The 20,846-nt window shown below is 32.1% G+C and overlaps 1 protein-coding gene across 1 annotated transcript in view; it reads right to left on the bottom strand.

Annotated features, from left to right (window-relative positions):
* Positions 1–20,623, bottom strand: part of LOC141297524 (dedicator of cytokinesis protein 1-like) — a 156,818-nt gene extending 136,195 nt beyond the window's left edge. The window contains exon 1 of the mRNA XM_073827947.1: positions 20,468–20,623. Coding sequence (XP_073684048.1) covers positions 20,468–20,510 — 43 coding nt within the window. The 5' untranslated portion in view covers positions 20,511–20,623. The remainder of the gene's footprint in view (positions 1–20,467) is intronic.
* Between the last annotated feature and the right edge of the window lie 223 nt (positions 20,624–20,846).

The following is a 20,846-nucleotide window of genomic DNA, read 5'->3' on the forward strand; positions in this document are numbered from 1 at the left end:
AAATACAAAATAAAATAATTTAATAAGTTAAGAAACAATGAATAAAGAAAGAAAGAAAGAGATTTACAAATTTGTAAAAAAATAATACTAAATGTACAAATAATAAACAAAATAAATGACTAAATATAAAATAAAATTTAGTAAGTAATAATCAATTAAGGAAGGAAAGAAAGAAAGAAAGAAAGAAAGAAAGAAAGAAAGAAAGAAAGAAAGAAAGAAAGAAAGAAAGAAAGAAAGAAAGAAAGAAAGAAAGAAAGAAAGAAAAACAATACATTTAATAAAAATAAACATTATATAAACAAGCAAGCAAACAAATTAATACAAAATAATTTAATCCATTCAAATAAAATAAGTAAACAAGTAAAAACATGTAATAGGTAAAGTCCTCCTCAAAATAAAGCTGGTTTGTCAGTGTTAATGTTAATCAGGATGACGTGTGTAGGAACAATAGCTCTGTTGGTCAGCTAGTAAAAGACGTCACACAGGTCTGCTCCATCCACACACACAATAGACCGATTCACGAAACACCCGACAGGACGAGCCTCAAACCAACCACACAAAACACACACTCACTCAACAAACCTCACTAACACAGCACCATAGCTCTCTGTCTCTCACAGGTACAGCGGCGCCGTGAGCAAAGGACGGGACGCTTCCGGAGCCCCGAGAGGAGTCATTAATCTCTGTCAGTCCAGAAGACGCGAGCACACTGGATTTTTAAAGGAGTGTCATTGATGACATTTACTAGCATGTCGCTGTGTGACAGGCCCAAAGCTGGAGCGTGTTTGATAGAGGACGCTATCAGGGGTCTCACGGGGGACTCATTGTTTAGCCAGTGAAACATTAGTTCAGAATAACAAAAGCACAGAGATGATTATACATTCAAAATGACCCGCCAAGTCGTCTCAGGCAGAGAATAGTCATTTGCTTACTCTCATGTTGTTACAAACCCATAGGACTTAGGGTTGTCACGATACCATAAAAATCACTTATCATACTTATCATATCTACAAAATGAATCTAAATTTTATAAATGAAAATGAAAACAGACACGATTTTTTCTCTGAATGCATGTTGAATGAATGACGGGCTATTGTTATGCATGAAATCATGTAAACCAAACTCATCTGAGCACTGCACAGAAGTTGCATGGAGTGACATTTAGATGTGGTATTTATACATGTACACTGTACTTATAATTGCATAAGTAATGTTATAAGATTAATGTTTTAAATACAAAACTCTGAATATAGAAAAATGTTGGAAAAGAATGTAATATGATGGGCAACTTAAAAACCCGCCAGCAGGTGGCAGCAGAGATCATGATTAAATCACTGAGTCCTTCAAACAATTCTTTCAAAACGGCCGAATCATTCAGGAGCGAATCAAATGACTGTTTTTATGAATGGCATAGTGAATCAGTGATTCGCCCAAACCAGCGCGGATTTGAACACAGAAACGAAACAAAAAAGTCTTGCTCGTGTCATATTGCTGAACTGCAGGAGCATTTTTGCTCGCATATCTTGAAATTTCTAAGTTAGCAGCTTCTATATTAAAACGTATTCATTTATAATGTTATATATATATATATATATATTAGGGCTACACGATAGATCGTTTCAGCATCGTCATCGCGATGTACGCATGCGCAATAGTCACATCGTGGCAGTCACGATGCAGGGCAAAAAAAAAAATTTGTGTGTCTGATTTAAAAATGTACTTTCTATATTTCTAAACTTTCTATTCACGGATCTATATTTGTCTAAAATAAAGTAATTAACTCATGTTTAAAGGTTCTTTAAAAACTACAATGCACACGTTGCTTCACCTACTTCATGCATGCAGTCTCTGCGTGCGCATGGCGAAATGAGCGCGGGACGGGAGAGAAGCGCCGAAATGGAAGATTTGGTCGCAAAAAGAAACACAACATCGGTCATATGGAAGTATTTTGGATACAAAAAGGATGCTGCTGACCAAAAACAGGGGGTGCCTGGCAGTTGTTGCCACAACTCGAGGAAACACTACGAATTTAAGGGACCGTTCACATGTCGCACCTAAAAACGCGTGGAAAAAACGCTAGGCGCGCCGCTTTCTCCTTCTTTCCAAAGCGCTCTGTAAATTGAGTGGCAGAGTGGCGTCTGCCGTTGCTAAGCAACCATGACCCGCGCTCTCCTAAAGACGCGGAAGTTTCAGCAAAGATAAATAAACAAAGATAAATGGATTTCCAAAACTAAAAATTGCTTGCAGTAGCTCTGCTGCTAAAAAAAGTTATAAATCAACAAATACCGGCTGCTTTGCACACCCCTAATAAATATATATATATATATATATATATAAAACAAATAAACAAAATAAATGTAAAAATATATTATTATAAATATAAAAATACATTTAATAAGGTAAGCAACAATCAATTAAAGCAACACAAACAAACATAATAAATGAATAAATATAAAAATAAATCAATAAGTAACAATCAAAGAAAGAAAGAAAGAAAGAAAGAAAGAAAGAAAGAAAGAAAGACAATTTTATTATGATATAATTTTATATGATATATTTTTTAAACAGCTAAGACTTTTTTCAGGTTTCTTTGATGAATAGAAATAGCAGCATTTATCTGAAATAGAACTCTTTTGTAACATTAAAAATGTCTTTATCATCACTTTTGATCAATTTAAATCATCCTTTCTAAATAAAAAGTATTCATTTCTATGATTTCTTTCCCCCCAAAATACTTTTAAATGGTATAATTTAGAATAACATATAAAAGCTTTTTATTTCAGATAAAAGAAAGATCCCAAGATCAGCAATTCAAAGAATCCTGAAAATACAAAAATATAAAGCAGCACAACTGTTTTCAACATTGGCAATCATCAGAAATGCTCTTGAGCAGCAAATCAACATTTTAGAATGATTTTTGAAGAATCATGTGACCCTAAAGACTGCAGTAATGGTGCTGAATGATTCAACTTTGAGCACAGGAATAAATTACATTCTTAATATATATTCAAATGGAGTACTTATTTTAAATTGTAAAAATATTTCACAATTTTACAGTTTTTACAATTTTACTGTATTTTTGATCAAATAAATGCAGCCTTGGTGAGCATAAAAGCCTACTTTCAAAACACTGAAAATCTAAGCTGCAAGACTGACATGTTAAGAATCACAACCAGCCATTCAGAGCACTAAAAACAAAGCAAATTTTCTTCTGAAAGTCTCCAAAAACACTCAATGTTCAATTCAGCTGTAAAAAACAAAGGCGTCTGTTCCTGACTGCTAATGTGCCGATTTATGGATTCAGAGGCTGTTTCATATTTCAAAAGAATCAAACTCAGACTCTCAACAGAAAGTCTCCAGGACATTTGCACTTTTACATTTGACTTAAAGGTCTGACATGGTTTACTCTCTTAATTCTGCTCGGTCTAGTCTCCTGAATTGGATACAAACAAAGGGCACAGACTCGTCTCAGCCAGAGAGATGATGTTCATATCTGCCCATCTGTCACAATGGCTGGGCTGGATGAATGGGGTAAGACCGGCCTTCTTAACCGAACAAGTGTGTATATGTTTGTGTCCTGCAGGGTAATGACCCTTTATTTCACAGTCAATAGCACAGCATCAACCATCTGTCCAGAGGAGAGACTTAGATCAGACACCAGCAGGACAACTGAGGCCTTCAAACAACAATCAATACACACACACACACACACACACACACAATCTGCCCAAATCCAGCGAACAGATCAAAATTAAAACTCAGCCAATGCCACAGGTTAATGGGTGTTTTTGCCACCAAAAGTGTCTTTATGAAATTACACACATCACAGAGTTACATAATAGCTGTTTTTAGGATTATTATAGGTAACTTGCATTATATTAGTGCTGCTCAACAATTAATCACATGCAAAATAATATAATAAATATAAATGTGTGTGTGACAATATATATAGATATAATATAATTTTTGATAATTGACAATGAAATTATATTTGCTAACACTAGTTAACAATATTTAAAAAACACTTACTAATACTCCGTTTAATAATATTAAATCTTAAATGTTCATTTTTTTTACATGTATGAATGCATTTTTAAAGTTAAAAGTTGTATCTGTTAACATTGCATTAAACTAACGAACAACTAATTTTATTATGTTTGTTCATTGCTCATTTTTTAATAAATAAAATGAATAAAATAAACTTTTCCTGGTCGGCCGGCCGAAGGATTTACACAGCGGATCACAAATTGAGCGGGCGCGAGGCGAACTCGACCGGCCTGAGCTTATTAGAATCATTGACGTTACTAAATTCTCCGCGAATAGCGGCCAAATACTCCCACATACTCCCCCCTAAACGTTCAACCAATATTTATATCAGTTGCATGTCCTTGCATGATGCTTGAAATTTCCATCCAATCACAAAGCTCTTTCTAGAATGCTCTTAGTTCCTTACAGGCCCGGCTCCACGGCCACCCAATCAGCAGCTTGGCCCACCCGATCCGAGCCCCACACTACATAGCCAATCACATAATTGGCGCGATATTTAGTTGAGCTCCATATTTTCTTCTTATCGGCGCACCCGCAAATATTCTAATATTGTATATAATTTTCGCACTTTCAATATGCAGGGTATAGACATCGCTTTTAAATGAGTGCTCGCGCTGTTTACTTTTACTTTCGATTTTGCGATAACGCACACTCTGTGTAAAGGGAGCAGCACATCTTATAATAGGTATTTGTCAGCGAGTACAAGATTGCAGCAAATCCTCCAGTCTATTTTTGTCATCTCTCTTTATTTTCGACCCGTGATCATTCAAATCTAAAGGTCATTGTACACTGAGTCCGATTTTCGTATGCGTTTTTTTTTTTTTTTTTTTTTAGTTTTCTCATATTCGCCATCCTTATCAAAATGCTTATTATGGATGCAAAAATGCAAAAAAATCAAACAAGATCCGAATTTTTTTATGACGGACAAAAGTTTCAGAGGCAGTGTGTAAACTCGATTAACATAACCTGTATTTTTTTTACGTGCAAAAATTTCGTACTCATGTGTGCAATGACATTAACTCCAGCAGCTCGTGTTGGATGCAGGGTTGCCAAGTCCGCGTTTTTCCCCACAGAATTAGTCTACTTTTAAACTGTTGCCATGGGTTGATTTCCTCCAGTTATTTACAGGTTTTAAATATTGCAGAAATTAAATTTCAATAAAAAATATTTTTTGTTTTCTTGTACACTGTTAAGTAAGACCTTTAGGTTTTTTGCAAAATAAATATGTTGAGAATGCATAATACTCTCTCATGTCTCTTTTTGATAAGGATACCTACCATTTACTTATTATATTATACAAATTTTAACTTTATTCACATACTAAAGGGACAGGACAGGCTACTCCTCCCAAAATGTACCAAAAAAAGTAATACCATGATATTATACCGTCAGATGAAAGATGAAAAATACTGTGATATTAATTTTAGGTCATATCGCCCACCCCTATTATAAATAATATGGTGCAGAATATTTAAAAGTATTCAATACAATATATATGCCATGCCACACTGCCATAAAATAAAATACTAGAAAAAGGATTTTTAATAAAATAAGATGAATATTACATAATTTTTTTCATTAAAAAACATTTACTAACACTACATTTACTAATCTTACGTTCTTGTTCAATGTTCATTTCTACCATTTATGAATACATTTTTAAATTTAAAAGAAAACAATGCACTAAACTAACATCTACTTTTATTATGCTTGTTCATTGCCCATACATGTTAGCTAGCGTATTAAGACACCAAAGTACATTAACTATCATTTACCAAAGAAATTAAAACACTGAAAACTCAAATTACATTAGACAATTAACAGCATCAACTCGCACAAACTTAAATAATAAAACTAAAAAACAGCAATGAGACCTTATTAAAAACATTTTTTGGTATCACATAACTAAATCAACCTCAAATTCAAAGCAAAAATTAAGATTAAGCAACAAAACGGCAGAAATCGCTCAATTTTCATTGTTATCGTTTATTAATTTCATACTCATGCCTCCCAACCCGCTGTAATTTTCCCTGTGTGACTGAGAAACATACAAAAAAAATAACTAGATGCATTACACATTTTATTGGATCACCACACATGTATTAAAAAAGACTTTTAATGGGAGGGATTTTAATATTCCTGCACCCTAAACCCAAAGCGTTTCCCCTCTGAGAAATCCAGTTATCACATCTTCTCAGACCAAAGCTCATAATATCACATAACTCGACTCCATAATCCCCAGATTATTCAAAATTCATGTTGAAAATCTATTAAGAATTACTCCGACGTCTCTAAGGAAGACTAATCTACAGCCCGGCATCATGCGCCGCCTTCCTTCAGACTGGGAAATACAACTCTAAAGAGGGATTACATCACAGACACAGTCCAGAAACGCATGTTTATATATGATAACACACATCCACATAAACCCAAGATCTGGATTTAGGACATTCACACTGATACCGGTTTAGGTTGGCAGGTATACTTGGTAAATTCTGACTTGCGAGACTCTTTTAAATACAAAAAATAGGCAAGCTTGAACTTCATACAAGATACCGAAAAAGAAAAAGGACTGCGTGTGTTCATTTTTAAAGTGGTTATGGAAATTTCCTTCAAGGACATGTGACACCACAGGATATTTCCTGTAGGGATGCACCGATCCACATTTTTTCACTTCCGATCCGATTCCGATACCTAAATTTGGATATCTGCCGATACCGATACTATTCCGATACCAGAGCTCTATTTGCTTTTATATCACTATGACTATTATCATTATTGTTGATTTTATGAGGCTGTAACAAACTTCTCTACAAGCAAGTCTAAGTATCTCCCAAAAAGCAACTTGAGGTAAGTATGAGGTTAGAAAATGGCAGAAATCCCATCCTGAAAACAAATATGCAACTTTAAGGGTTTAAATTGATATTTATTTAAATTTCAAGACAGGGTTACTAGTGCAATATACACTCTTGTTGCATAAAACATAAAGGTTTTCAAATATTTGAAATAAAAAATAAATATTCACACTATAAATAGAACAATGTGCATCTGATCAACATAAATTCAGTAAATTCTTGCTTGTGTAGCAGCAACAAAATAAGGTTTTAAAATGTTAAACATTTTGAATAAAAGTGCAGTAAGTGCACTTTTCGGATCAGCAAAAAACAAACAAAACAAAAAAAGTTTGTTTATTAATTACTGAATGCTTACTTTAAGCACTTCTAATCCACAGCAAAAACTAGCTGAACTAATATAATAAGTAACAAAACAAGAACTCTAACACAAATGACAAGTGTAGATGAATACAACATAAAGTTACTAATAAAATCAATAATACTAGTATTCAGGTGCAGAAATTTAATAATTCAGTGATAAATAACTAGTGCTTCTCACTGCAGGTATTTATAGGATGCTGTCTCTTTAAGGCCTAACGCACGTAATACTGGCACGCATCTCCTTCTCAGCTGTTTCGGTTCACTGAAGACATAACCGACGGTGTTACCAGAATAAAACAACGGGTATTTAAACATAACTTTGTATGAATGTTTCTGTTCAAGAGACGTTAAAGAGTAATCAGTCTGTGAATCGCGCAGTTTGAATCACGTCTCTCTCTCTCTCTCTCTCTCTCTCTCTCTCTCTCTCTCTCTCTCTGTGCGCGTGCTCGCTTCAGGTGTGTGCGGCAACGTTAAAAACAGAAAATAACACGCACGAAGTCTACAAATTATAAACTTTTACTCTATGATGGGTAATATTTAACAGTTAATCTACTAAATAAATCCACGAGGTGCCACCTCTCGGAACAACGGCTTTGCAAACATTGCACGTTGCTGTCTTTGCGGCGTTTCCGACCGTAAAGTATTTCCACACAGCGGACATGTATGACGCTCAATGCTAAACTGCTACCTGCAAACTGAAGATTTCCTGAAAGGAGGCATGTCATCTCTCTCAGTGTCTTATTGGAGCACAGACACGTCAACTAGCCCGGGATCACTTGTGAAGTCATTTCAGCAGACAGCACTGTACGTAGACATAACTCTGGATCGGAAATTTCTCTAGGTTGGATCGGAAATTTCCGATCCATTAATTAAGCTGGTATCGGAACCCGATACCGATACTGGATCGGATCGGCCCCATCCCTAATTTCCTGCCAAACACAATGATAACATCAATGTTGAGGAAGCGTTCCAAATGTTGTTTGCCAGGTTACTCATAAAAAAAATGAAGAACTACAGATAAACGAAACAACTGAAAGTAGTTAAACTACAGGTTACTAAGTTATTAATTGAGGAAGCTTCTTCTGTAATATTTTAATCATTATTTAATTTCAAAATATACTACAAAAATAAATTATAAATTCAGGGTTAAAAACAGTATATAATACAAAGTATTCAATACAATACATATGCCATGCCACACTGCTATAAAATAAAATAAAATTTGATTTTTAATCATTACTTGATTTCAAAATACTACAAAAATAAAATGTTATAAATTATACATTCAGGATTAAAAACAGTATTTAATACAAAGTATTCAATACAATATATATGCCATGCAACAATGCCATAAAAAAATAATAAAATAAATAAAAATAAAATAAAATAAAAATGGATTTTTAATCATTATTTGACTTCAAAATATTCTACAAAATGAAATGTTACATATTATAAATTCAGGGTTAAAAACAGCAAAGTATTCAATACGACATCTGCCATGCCACACTGCTATAAAATAAAAAAATAAAGTAAAATGAAACAAAACAAAAAATTTTTAATCATGATTACAAAATGTACTATGAAATGTTATAAATAATAAATGCAGGGTTAAAAACAGAGTATTTAATAAAAAAGTATTCAATACAATGCCATGCCACACTGCCGTAAATAAAATAAAATTGTTTATCATTATTTGATTTCAAAATATACTACAAAATAAAATGTTATAAATAATAAATAGTGTTAAAAGCAGCAAAATGTTTAATATGATATGTGCAATGTCACACTGCCATGATTAAAACAAAACAAAATAAAATACTAGAAAAAGGATTTTGATTCTAAAATATAACAAAATGAAATATTACAAATTCTAAATGCAGGGTTAAAATATGATAAATGTGCAATGCCACACAGAATAAAATAAAATAAAATAAAATAAATAAAATAAAAAAATAATAATAAAAAATAAAATAAAAAATAAAATAGAAAAGGATTTTTAATCATTATGTGATTCCAAAATATACTACAATAATGACTAAATAAAATGTTATAAGTCAGTTATTATTCAATACATTGTATGTGCAATATCTCATTGCCATAATGCTGTACACAGTGAATTTTGTTGTATTTATTCGGTATGCCACACAACCCTAGTCCACAGCGTTGACAAATTATAATGCCGGAAATCACTGCATCTAATCTGGTTGGCACGTCGTGTAAACTCTAATCAGTGTGAAATTTTTTTAAAGTTAAAAAAAGCAGTCAAGTCACGAAACAGTGTCGTCATGATTGATCCTGGCTTGAACAGCGGCGCTCATCTCCCGCCCCGTCGTTCTGACACTTCTCATCCGACAGGGTCCAAACACAGACCAGACTGTGGTTGAGGTTAATCAGGAGCACACTGGAGATAATGAGAGATTATACGCTTGTGTGTGAGACTACAAACACAACTATTGTCTTCAGTCAAGCTGCACTTCTCACTGGCGGCTTTACTGAAGCCAAAGGAAGTGGCATTTCCTTATCTGGGGAGCCAAAGTGTTGGGTACAGCGATCCTGTCCACCGCTGCAGAAACCACCAGAATACCGACATAAACAACACTGTCTACACTCAGAGAAAGAGAGAGAGAGTGATAACAACAGAGATAAGTGGCAGTTTGTATCGACTCAAGGCAACCAGTCATTTTCAGCTCTGTTGCTCTTCAGTATAGTATGCTTCATTTTAACAGTTTGCAAAGACATCCAGGTTGTGACATATGTCCGAGTGTAATGGATTACTGAAGAAGAAAAAAATGTAAGGCGGGGCTTGGTTCTATGCATTGGTTGTTGATTGGATGTTGAGATGTGGGCGTGACACTCAAAATTGAGTGGGTGGGGTTTAAGCAGAGTAAATATGATGTTTTCAACAGAAGGTCTAGTTATGACGTTGATTAAAAACGTACAGAAAAAAAGAGAAAACAAAAACATGCAAGAATGAATCATTCACTATAAGATCTAGAACATGAACTTATATAGATAGGATGAACTTAAATTTCATAGCAACATTTAAAATTAAGAAATTATTATTATTATTATTATTATTATTAATTTTACTGTTTTATCATTTTATTACTTAAACAAATTTTATTAAAATACTGGATTTTTTATTTTACAGTAAAATATTGAAATAGTAATTTATTTTGTTTTTATATTATAATTTTTATAATTACATATTTTCCTTAAATGTTTTTAGAGTGAAATTTTGCGATAGTAATCATGGCACCATTTCTTTATTCATTATTTTATCTTCCTGTGAAACATTGCAATAATAATATTTTTATCACATATCGAAACAAATATTTGACTTATGCATTTTATTTTTTGTGAAATATTGCAATAGTAATATGTTGTTGTTATTAGTAGAAGTAGTAGTAGTATTAATTATTATCATTATCATCATATCACTACATATTTTCTTAAAATTCTAGTTTATTTTACAGTGAAATATTGCAATAGTAATATTTTGATTTTATTATTACTACTATTATGTATTCTCTTAAATTTCTGCTTATTTTACAGTGAAATATTGCAATAGTTATTTTGTTTTTATAATTTATTATTATTTTCCTTTCCTTAAATACATTATAATTTCACAATTAAATATTGCAATAGCAATTTATTATTATTATTATTATTATTATTATTATTATTATTATCATCATCATCATCATCATCACATTTTCATAAAATTCTTGTTTTTTACTTTAAAGTTACATATTGCAAATGTAAAATTTAGTTTTATTATTATTACTACTACTACTACTACTACTACATATCTTTTACAATTAAATATTGCAATAATAATAATATTTTTATTATTATTACATATTTTCTTAAAATTCTTGTTTTTATTTTTTGTGAAATATTGCAATAGTAATGTTATTATTATTAATAATAATAATTTTATAATCATTATATTGTTACATATTTTCTTAAAATTCTAGTTTTTTTACTTTAAAGTTAAATATTACAAATTTAAAATTTAGTTATTATTATTATTATTATTATTATTACTACTACTACTACTACATCTTCCACAATTAAATATTGCAATAATAATAACTGTTTTTACTACTATTATATATTTTCTTGTTTTTATTTTACAGTAAAATTTTGCAATCCTAATATTTTATCATCACTTTCTAAAAAAACAACAACTTTATTTTACAGTGAAATATTTACTATACTTTGTTAGTATTTATTATTATTATTACTAACAAGAAAAGCAAAGCAAACCAGGATTTTTTTTTTTTTTTTTTTTTTTAAGAACAACACCCTAGAAACTGCATTAACATTCTATAAATCATTAAGCATGCCTTTGTGAACCATAGAAATGCCCTAACAAGCCTATAGAACCCCTAAAAACCATCCACAACACCCTAGTAATCACAAAAACATACTGACTGCATAGCAAGCACCCTATAAAGTTTTGCACAGGCTACAGCTGTTCTGAAAATCTACTTCTTGGACTAATCTCTTGTTTCTCTGAGCTGAATTGATTTGGGCTTGTCAATATGAAAAAGCACATGCCAGCTCTACAGCAGCACACCAAAATAAATCATTCATACAGCAAGAAAAATCTTTCAGCTGTTATTTAGCTAAAGTCTCCAAGGATCGACAAACAGTAAGAAGGGGAAGAGAAGTCTTTCATCCTCCTCTCCAAACTCAAGGAATCGCTCTCATCCGTGTGTTATGGCATATTAATGACGCTGTGTTTACAACACAACACTTCAGCTTTAATCAAAAGGGATTAGAGTGAAGGTAACGTGACAGAAATGAAGGACAGGAGAACAGCGGCGGCACATTTCGTATGCACACAATGAGCACAGTCAAACTTCAAACGCTCGTTTGATCGCGACGGCAAATATGGGGTAACCGATATGACATTTGCATGCTTCTGTCTTCAAGATTGTTATGTGCAGACGAGCAGCACGAAGCATCAATCTTCAAATGTGAGAATGGCACCAATCAAACTGTGTGTTGGATGACAGATCTGAAGTTATAAAGAAAGAAAACCATGAACAAACAAAAGAAAAGTTGCACAAAAAATAAATTGTACATGTTGGAAAAGACAGTGCTTGTTACAATGTAGTTGCTTTCAGTGTTTTTAACACTGCTTTTGTTATTTTCAACATTTCATTTAGTACATTTTGAAATCAAATAATGATTCAATTTTTTTCATGGTAGAGTGGCATTGCACGTTTTTAACCCTGTATTATTTCATTTTGTAATCTGTTTAAATCAAATCATGATTAAAAAAAATGAAAAACATTTTTCTTTTATTTTTTATTCATGGCAGTGCGCCACTACACATTTATCATATTGCATTTTTTTTTGAATAACCAAAAATTACAATTTGCTACAAATTTTTGTATTTTATGATTTTTGTATTTTATTTTAGTGTAATATTGCAATAGTAATATATTATTATTATTATTATTATTATTATTATTATTATTACTATATTCTCTTGAAATTTTAGTTTTTTTTTACAGTGAAATATTGTAATAGTAGTATTTTGTTATTATTATTACTATTATTACTACTACTACATATTTTCCTTAAATGTATTTTTATTATTTTATCATCATCATCATCATCACATATTTTCTTTATTACACTTTTCTTTATTTTTATTTTACAGTGAAATGTTGCAATATTTTATTTTATTCATGGCAGTGTGCCATTGCACACATATCGTATTGAATACTTTGCTGCTTTCAACCCTGTATTTATCATTTATAACATTTCATTTTGTAATCTGTTTAAATCAAATCATGATTAAAAAAAAATTTAAAACATTATTATTATTTTTTTTTTTTATTATTCATGGCAGTGCACCACTACACATTTATAATATTGATTTTTTTTATTTTTTTTTTTGGAATAGTCCATCCAAAAATGAAAATGCTACAAATTTATTTTATCACATTTTGTTAAAATACTTGATTTTTGTATTTTATTTTAGTGTACTATTGCAATAGTAATATTGTATTATAATTATTATTATTATTATTATTATTATTATTATTATTATATTCTCTTGAATTTTTTTTTTTTTTTTTTTACAGTGAAATATTGCAATAGTAGTATTTTGTTGTTATTATTATTACTATTATTACTACTACTACATATTTTCCTTAAACATGTTTATTTTTATTATTTTTATTATTTTATTATTTTATCATCACATATTTTCTTAAAATTCTTTTTTTATTTTACACACATATCGTATTGAATACTTTGCTGCTTTCAACCCTGTATTTATCATTTATAACATTTCATTTTGAAATCGAATAATGATTAAAAATCCTTTTTCTAGCATTTTATTTTATTTTATAATTTATATTATTTTATGGATATTTTATACATTTGCAACAAATTTAATTTCATCACATATTTTGATAAAATACTGATTAATTGTATTTTAGTTTAGTGAAATAATGCAATAGTAATATTTAGTTTTTTAATTATTATTATTATTACTATTACTACTACTATTACTAATACATATTTTCCTTAAACATATTGCAATAGTACTATTTATTATTATTTTATTATCATCATCATCATCATCATCATATATTTTCTTACAATTATTTTTTTATTTTACAGTGAAATGTAACAATATTTTATTTTATTTTATGAAATAGTCCACCCAAACATGAAAATTTGCTACAAATTTACTCTTCCTCAAGCTACTCATACGCTGAATTCTTCATTAAATTTGGAGAAATGTAGCATTACATCACTTGCTCACAAATGGAGCCTCTGGAGAGAATGGGTGCCGTCAGAATGAGAGTCTAAACAGCTGATAAAATAACAGCACAATCATCCACAAGTAATTCACACCCCTCCAGTCCATCAATTAACATCTTTGTGAAGCAATAAGCTGTGTGTTTCTAAGTGCAAGTTATGCAATACTATATTTCTCCAAATATGTTCTAATGATGAAACAAACTCTAATCTGAGAGTGAATTGTTTTGGGTAAAACTATTGTTTACAAAAAAAAATAAAAATACGCCGTCCCTTTAAGTGCCTGCCGCTGTTGAGATGGCCTGTGGGTGACTGAGGCGTCTCGTTTTTTTGGTGCGCCGTGCAAATATTCCAAGCATGTCTGTGAAATGCCAGAATATTTACAGGATGCAGGAAGTTCAGCTGAGTCTCTTGCCTGACGGCAACTAGCTCCAGATCAGAGACGACCTTTCAAAAGACAAATCACAAACGCAAAAACACTGAGAAACTGAGTTTTAGCATGTGCCAGACTTCTTATGGAAGTGCAGAGCTGGCACCTTCTCCAAGATGCCTTCCGGAACTGGATGCAATTTCCAAATGGCTGGTTCTCGTTAAACCTCCCAACAAACGCTTGCTTCCACGCCTTCAGTCAGAAAGGTAAGTAATCATCCAAATTAACACAAGCATTAATTTGTTGGCAAGCACATCCTAAAATGATGCTTCAGATATGAAAAAGATGCCAGGCACAACCCAAACCTGAGAACACAAACTAGAGTTTAACTGGTTTTAAATTACCATCACATCAATCAGGTCATTAAAATGACAAACCAAAATAAGAAGAGGAAACAGAGCCTCAGAAATGATGCACACACCAAACAAATTAAGAAAGCGTGAAACATCAGTCATCTAGAAATATATTTGGGCGAATATTCATATTTTAAATATTTAATAGTTTACGATATTTACTTGTCTTTCAAGTATAAAAGAGTCAACGTGTTTTATATAGTCTGATTATTTTCAGAAAATCACTTCAATTGATTCAAAACTCAATTTAAATGCTTGTAGCTGCCTTTAAATAAAATATATTAAATAAATATACTTGAAAATGAATTTCTCATATAAATGTTTCAATAAAAAATTTTAAATGTTCATTATATATTTTTATTTTAATATTGCAATAAGATAAGAATGTATTAATATATTGATGCATATAAAAATATTCAAGATAATGAGGACCGTGAAAAAAAAAAATCTATATTTGTCTTGAACATCTGCAACTAGATTTTAAGAAAGAGCCCTTGTTATTCTTAATTTTGACTTTTTTTCCAATTTTAAATGAGACATATATTGGTTTAAAATATCGGTTATCGGTCTACTTGATCTGTAATAATCGGTATCTGCCCTGAAAAACACACATCAGTCGACCCTTAATTTTGACATTAATTTTAATTTTTACACCAGAATTATATATTGGTTCTCAGTCTACGTGGTCTGTAATAATCGGTATCATCATCAACACTGAAAAACACATATTGGTTGACCCATAATTTTAAGATTTTCATTTTAACACCAGACTAATTTATCAGTTAAAAATATCGGTTGTTGGTCTACTTGATCTGTAATAATCGGTATCGTCCCTGAAAAAGACATATCAGTTGACCCCTGATTTTAATGAGCAACACATTTTATTGTTCATGCAAAAGAGCCTTTGTTATTCTTAATTTTGATTTATTTAATTTTTTTCATTTTTACATCAGACATATTGGTTCAAAATATCGGTTATCAGTCTACTTGATCTGTAATAATCAGCATCGGCCCTGAAAAAAACATGCCGGTCGACCCCTAATTTTGATATTAACTTTCATTTTTACACCAGACTTATATATCGGTTTAAAACATCGGTTATCGGTCTACTTGATCTGTAATAATCGGTATCAGCCTCATCAACCCTGTAAAACACACGTCAGAAGACCCCTAATTGACATTAATTTTAATTTTTACACCACATCAGTTTAAAATATCTGTTATTGGTCTACTTGACCTGTAATAATCAGCATCGGCCCTGAAAAACATATTGGTCGACACCTAATTTTCATTTCTATTGTTCATGGAAAAGCATTTTAAGAAAAAGTCCTTGTAATTCTTAACTTTGACATCAGTTTTAAATATATATATATATTGGTTCAAATATCGGCATTGGCCCTGAAAAACACATATTGGTTGACCCCTTTTTTTAATGAGCAATGCATTTTATTGTTCACATCACAAGCTCTCTTTCAGCCAGCTTTCTTTGTCCAGAGATCTCAAAGCAAACTTCACTGCTGTTCTGCTCAAGGCCTGAATGAATGGAACAAACTACACACACAAAGCCTATTAAAGCTGCTTTGGAAACTCTTATGGGACGGCAGCGCGTAAGCAGCGCACCTCTTTCAGAGAACACTTCCTCAAATACCACAGGACTTAATCATGCAGAGAGACAGAGGTGTGCGGAGGATCCGAAAAAAAGAGGACGTGAAAATTAACCCATTACTTAGAAACGATAAACTGACAGATGTGACCAACTAACTACTCACTTTCACAAGGTTGGCGTATTAAACATGACGAATGCAGAACTATGCTGAGAAGATATGAGTAATAGTTAGCCAGTGTGTTTTGATTTAGACAGTTTACACACCGTTTAATCATCTCAGAGTCACCGTCTCCATTTCAGTTATTTGATTCAGCATCAATGAAATGACTTGAAAAATCACAGAGTTGATCACATAATGTTTTAGGGGTCTTCCTGTTTAAATCTTTGATCCAGACATTCAAGAAAGACCCAAACACCCTCATCACATGACTCTCAGGCCTTGTTTCAACATGCATGCATTTCAGGTGATCTGCTCAGAAGTACCAGGTTGAAACGACTCGCTGTTTACTCATTTTTAACATGCATCTTAAATATATCTCCTCTCAGCACTTAAGATAAGATTTTGCAGTGAGAGACTTTGATTTTTTGGGACTAGATGCATCACTCAGACCAAAAATCAGTGTAGAAATATTTTCAATTACAAATTGATAGTAAATTTCACAATTAAATCACAAAGAAATGGCATATAATAATTGAATTAAACATTTTCTTATAAAACATACTCCAATAATCATGGATTTATTTATAATTTCCACAAATTTTTAAAGTGTAAAATATTAATCACTCTATAATTTATGTACACACAAAAAGCAAAAAAAAAGATTGTGCTTTCAAGTTAGATGCTCACACCAGTGTTTTTTTTATTTTTTTTAAATATTCATATACACTACAATACAATACAATACAATAACCACACACCTACAATAACCCTAGCCCATGCCAAAAAATGCAAAACACACAGAATGTGTCCAATCTGAACATCAATGCATATTAAAGAACAAGGCACATTGATGAAACTATCGATCCAAGCAAGCAAATATACATTATCAGTAGTATATTTAATATATAAACAGCCAGAATATGATGCCACTTTCAACAGTTATACTAGCAAGGAAGCAGCACACATAAATGTGCTTCATCATGTTCCTCTTTACCTGCCGCAGTCAGAAAAGGCTTCACCTCAGTCTAGTGCACTTGAGAATTTAAATTACACCAACACTGAGGCAAAACTATTTCAACATTACAGAGTAAAATTCAACCACCCTCAGGGTAAAAATACACACACACACACAACCAAGACGAGACATTTCTACACACCGCCTCGCACTCCTTTGAGCTCAGAGTGGAAGTACTGAGCAACACAAGCAGGTAGAGAGCAACCTTTCACTCACAAACACAATGTGTTAACCACAATATTTCAAAAAGAGCTGAACATCTTTTCTCTCCTCCTGCAAGCACAACACGCGTTATCCAACATGAAGGCTGGAGATATTTTGAGTCTCTATCAAGGAGCGCAAATAAAAACAGAATTATGGGATAGACTATGAGGTTGCTGCCAATAGAAGATTCTACTGATCCAACATTTAATGTAACCCATAAAGTTAAGAGGGAATTAAGATCCTTTTATATCTTTAAATCATCCCTAAACTTTAAAAACTCTCAAGGACTTTCTAAGTGAACTTTTGATATATTAAATACTAGTATGGATGTTCAAGGAAATGTTTCAGTTAGAAAACACCAACAGCATCAGCCTGTGGAAGCCAATTTCTGCCAGAAAAAAAAAAAAAAAAAAGTAAAAAGTAAAAGTGACATATTTCTGAGAGATTTTTTTCCCCGCAAAATTTTTTTTTTTCCATTTTAAATTTAAATTACACCACTGAAAAGAGGCAATAGTGACATTTTATTTTACAATTCAGAATTTATTTCTTAAAATTCTGATTTTTTTTGTATTAAATTTAAATTCTGCCACAGCAAAAAAAAAAAAAAAACTTTTTATCTTACAATACTTTATACTTCCCAATTCTGACTTTTTTATTCTGAGTTTTTTTTCTCAGAATTGCAAGAAAACAGTCAGGATAGTGAGATTAAGATTCTTTTATATCCTTAAATCATCCCTAATTTTTTAAAAACCACATCTTCAAGGACTGTCTAAGTGAACTTTTGATATATTAACTACTGCTATGGATGTTCAAGGAAACAGAGAACACCAACAGCATCAGCCTGCAAAAGCCAGTTTCTGCCAGAATATTATTTAAAAAAAATTGTAACACTATATTTCACAATTCAGACTTTTAAAAAAAGTGTTTGTGACTTTTTATCTTACAATTCGGACTCGCAATTTTTGCAATTGCCTCACAATTCTGACTTCTTTCATTCTGAGTTTTTTCCCTCAGAATTGCAAGAAAAAAAGGATAGTGAACTTTAAAAACCACATCAACAAAATTGTTTAAGGAAACAGTGCAGTTAGAAAACACCAACAGCATTAGCCTGTGGAAGCCTGTTTTATAAAATTATAAAAAAATAATAATAATAATAATAATAATAATAATAATAATAATAATTTACAAGTTAATTTTTTTTTTCTAAAAATTCAGATTTTATTTATTTATTTATTTTATTCCGCCACTGAAAAGAAAGGTTATTGTGACATTTCATTTAACAATTCAGATTTTTCTTCTCAAATATCTTTTTTTTTTTTTCAATTTAAATTCCACTACGGGAAAAAAAGTGTGTAATTGTGACTTTTTATTTAACAATTCTGACTGACAATTCATGCAACTGTGAGTTTATATACACACAATTCTGACTTTTCTGAGTTTCTGAGTTTTTTTTTCTCAGAAGTCCAAGAAAAAAAAGTCAACTTTTCAAAAAATGGTAACTTTTTTTTTTATTTGTATCCCATGGATAACCAAAACAAGCTTCCAAATCACCCAGTGTAATATTTCATGCCTAATCATGCCATGTCAACTCAGAGCTGTCAATCACAACCGGAGGAATGAGGATACGCACAACGAATAGCATGAAAACAATCCAGTCTATCATTACGTATGAGAAGGAAGAAACGCCTGGAAAGTACAGTTCAACTTTCCTTTACTGCTGATGTGTTTGATTAACATCTAGTTCTAGTAAACATACTTGAGCACATTACATAAAAACACAGCAGTTTTGCTTCTTTCTGACTTACATGAGTATGAAAACGTAAATGAATGATGGAAAAACATAAAACTAGCACAGATATGTAGATAAGCAGTTCCTGAAATCATTAAGCCAATGCGATGTGTACAAAATACAAATTATTTCACACATTATTTATGCAAAATTCACTAAAACACTCTGAATAGGAACAAATCCACGTATATAGGAGCTTAATAAAACGAATTTGTTTACATCTGTCTTCCCATGCCTTTCAACCACTGACTTTGCATGAGCTTTCCAGTTATTAAAATTAGATACGGATTTATTAAAGCAATTCAGTTCACTAGTGCGTATACAATAAAACGTTAGGCCATGTATATTCACTACAGAAACTGTGAGATAAAACCAAAGGTTTCAAATGCCTGAACATTGTCAGGTTATCCATGACGGTGGGAACTCTGAGATATAAACAAAACAATTGAGCGACTGAAAGTAACAGCGTAGCGCGTTTAGAATGTTCAGCGCGAAACTTTAGAACTTATCCGCGCGAAAAGTTGTTACAAAGTATCAGCGCGCGATTAACAATGAGCAACAATGTATCCATGAGCTCCATTCAGGCCGCCGCGCAGGAAACACTGGAACTAGGCGCGTCTGTGTCAATCTCCAGCAAAAAACACACACATAAACACACACACACACACACACACACACACTCATCTCAAATACACAACGGCGCACTGATTACACTGACCCACGATCATAAAAACACATCCTCACAAACATGCTGAAGCAATCCAGAACCCGCCGTGAACACAGAGAAACTCTAATCACAATTTCTCCCAAAACTTTTGTAGTGGGACTAAAAGAAGTTTGGTGGTTCTCTACTCACCTACTCCATACTTCTCCTTCTTCGTGGGCACCCAGCGCGACATCCTCACTGATGAAGGTTTTGTGAGACGCCCGTGAGTGTTGTTGTCGATATCCCAAGTAAATATCCAGAGTTTTTCCACACACTTTTTCTTTGCTCTGTAGGAGTGGAAAGATTCATCTAGCCGCCATTTTCCACCATCACTGAACTCATGAACCGCGAGGGGGAGATATGAGAAACTTTTTTGTCATGTGGGACACCAGCGTCACCGGACGACCGGTCAGTGCCTCACAGATAATACCATGGTAACTATAATTTCAAACTAAATACCAGAGTAAAGTGGAAGTAACAATTAAACGGTGGTGACTTGGTATGAATTTGAAACATATAGATTTATTAT

This window comes from Garra rufa, chromosome 22, assembly GCF_049309525.1.
Source record: "Garra rufa chromosome 22, GarRuf1.0, whole genome shotgun sequence".
Lineage (NCBI taxonomy): Eukaryota > Metazoa > Chordata > Actinopteri > Cypriniformes > Cyprinidae > Garra > Garra rufa.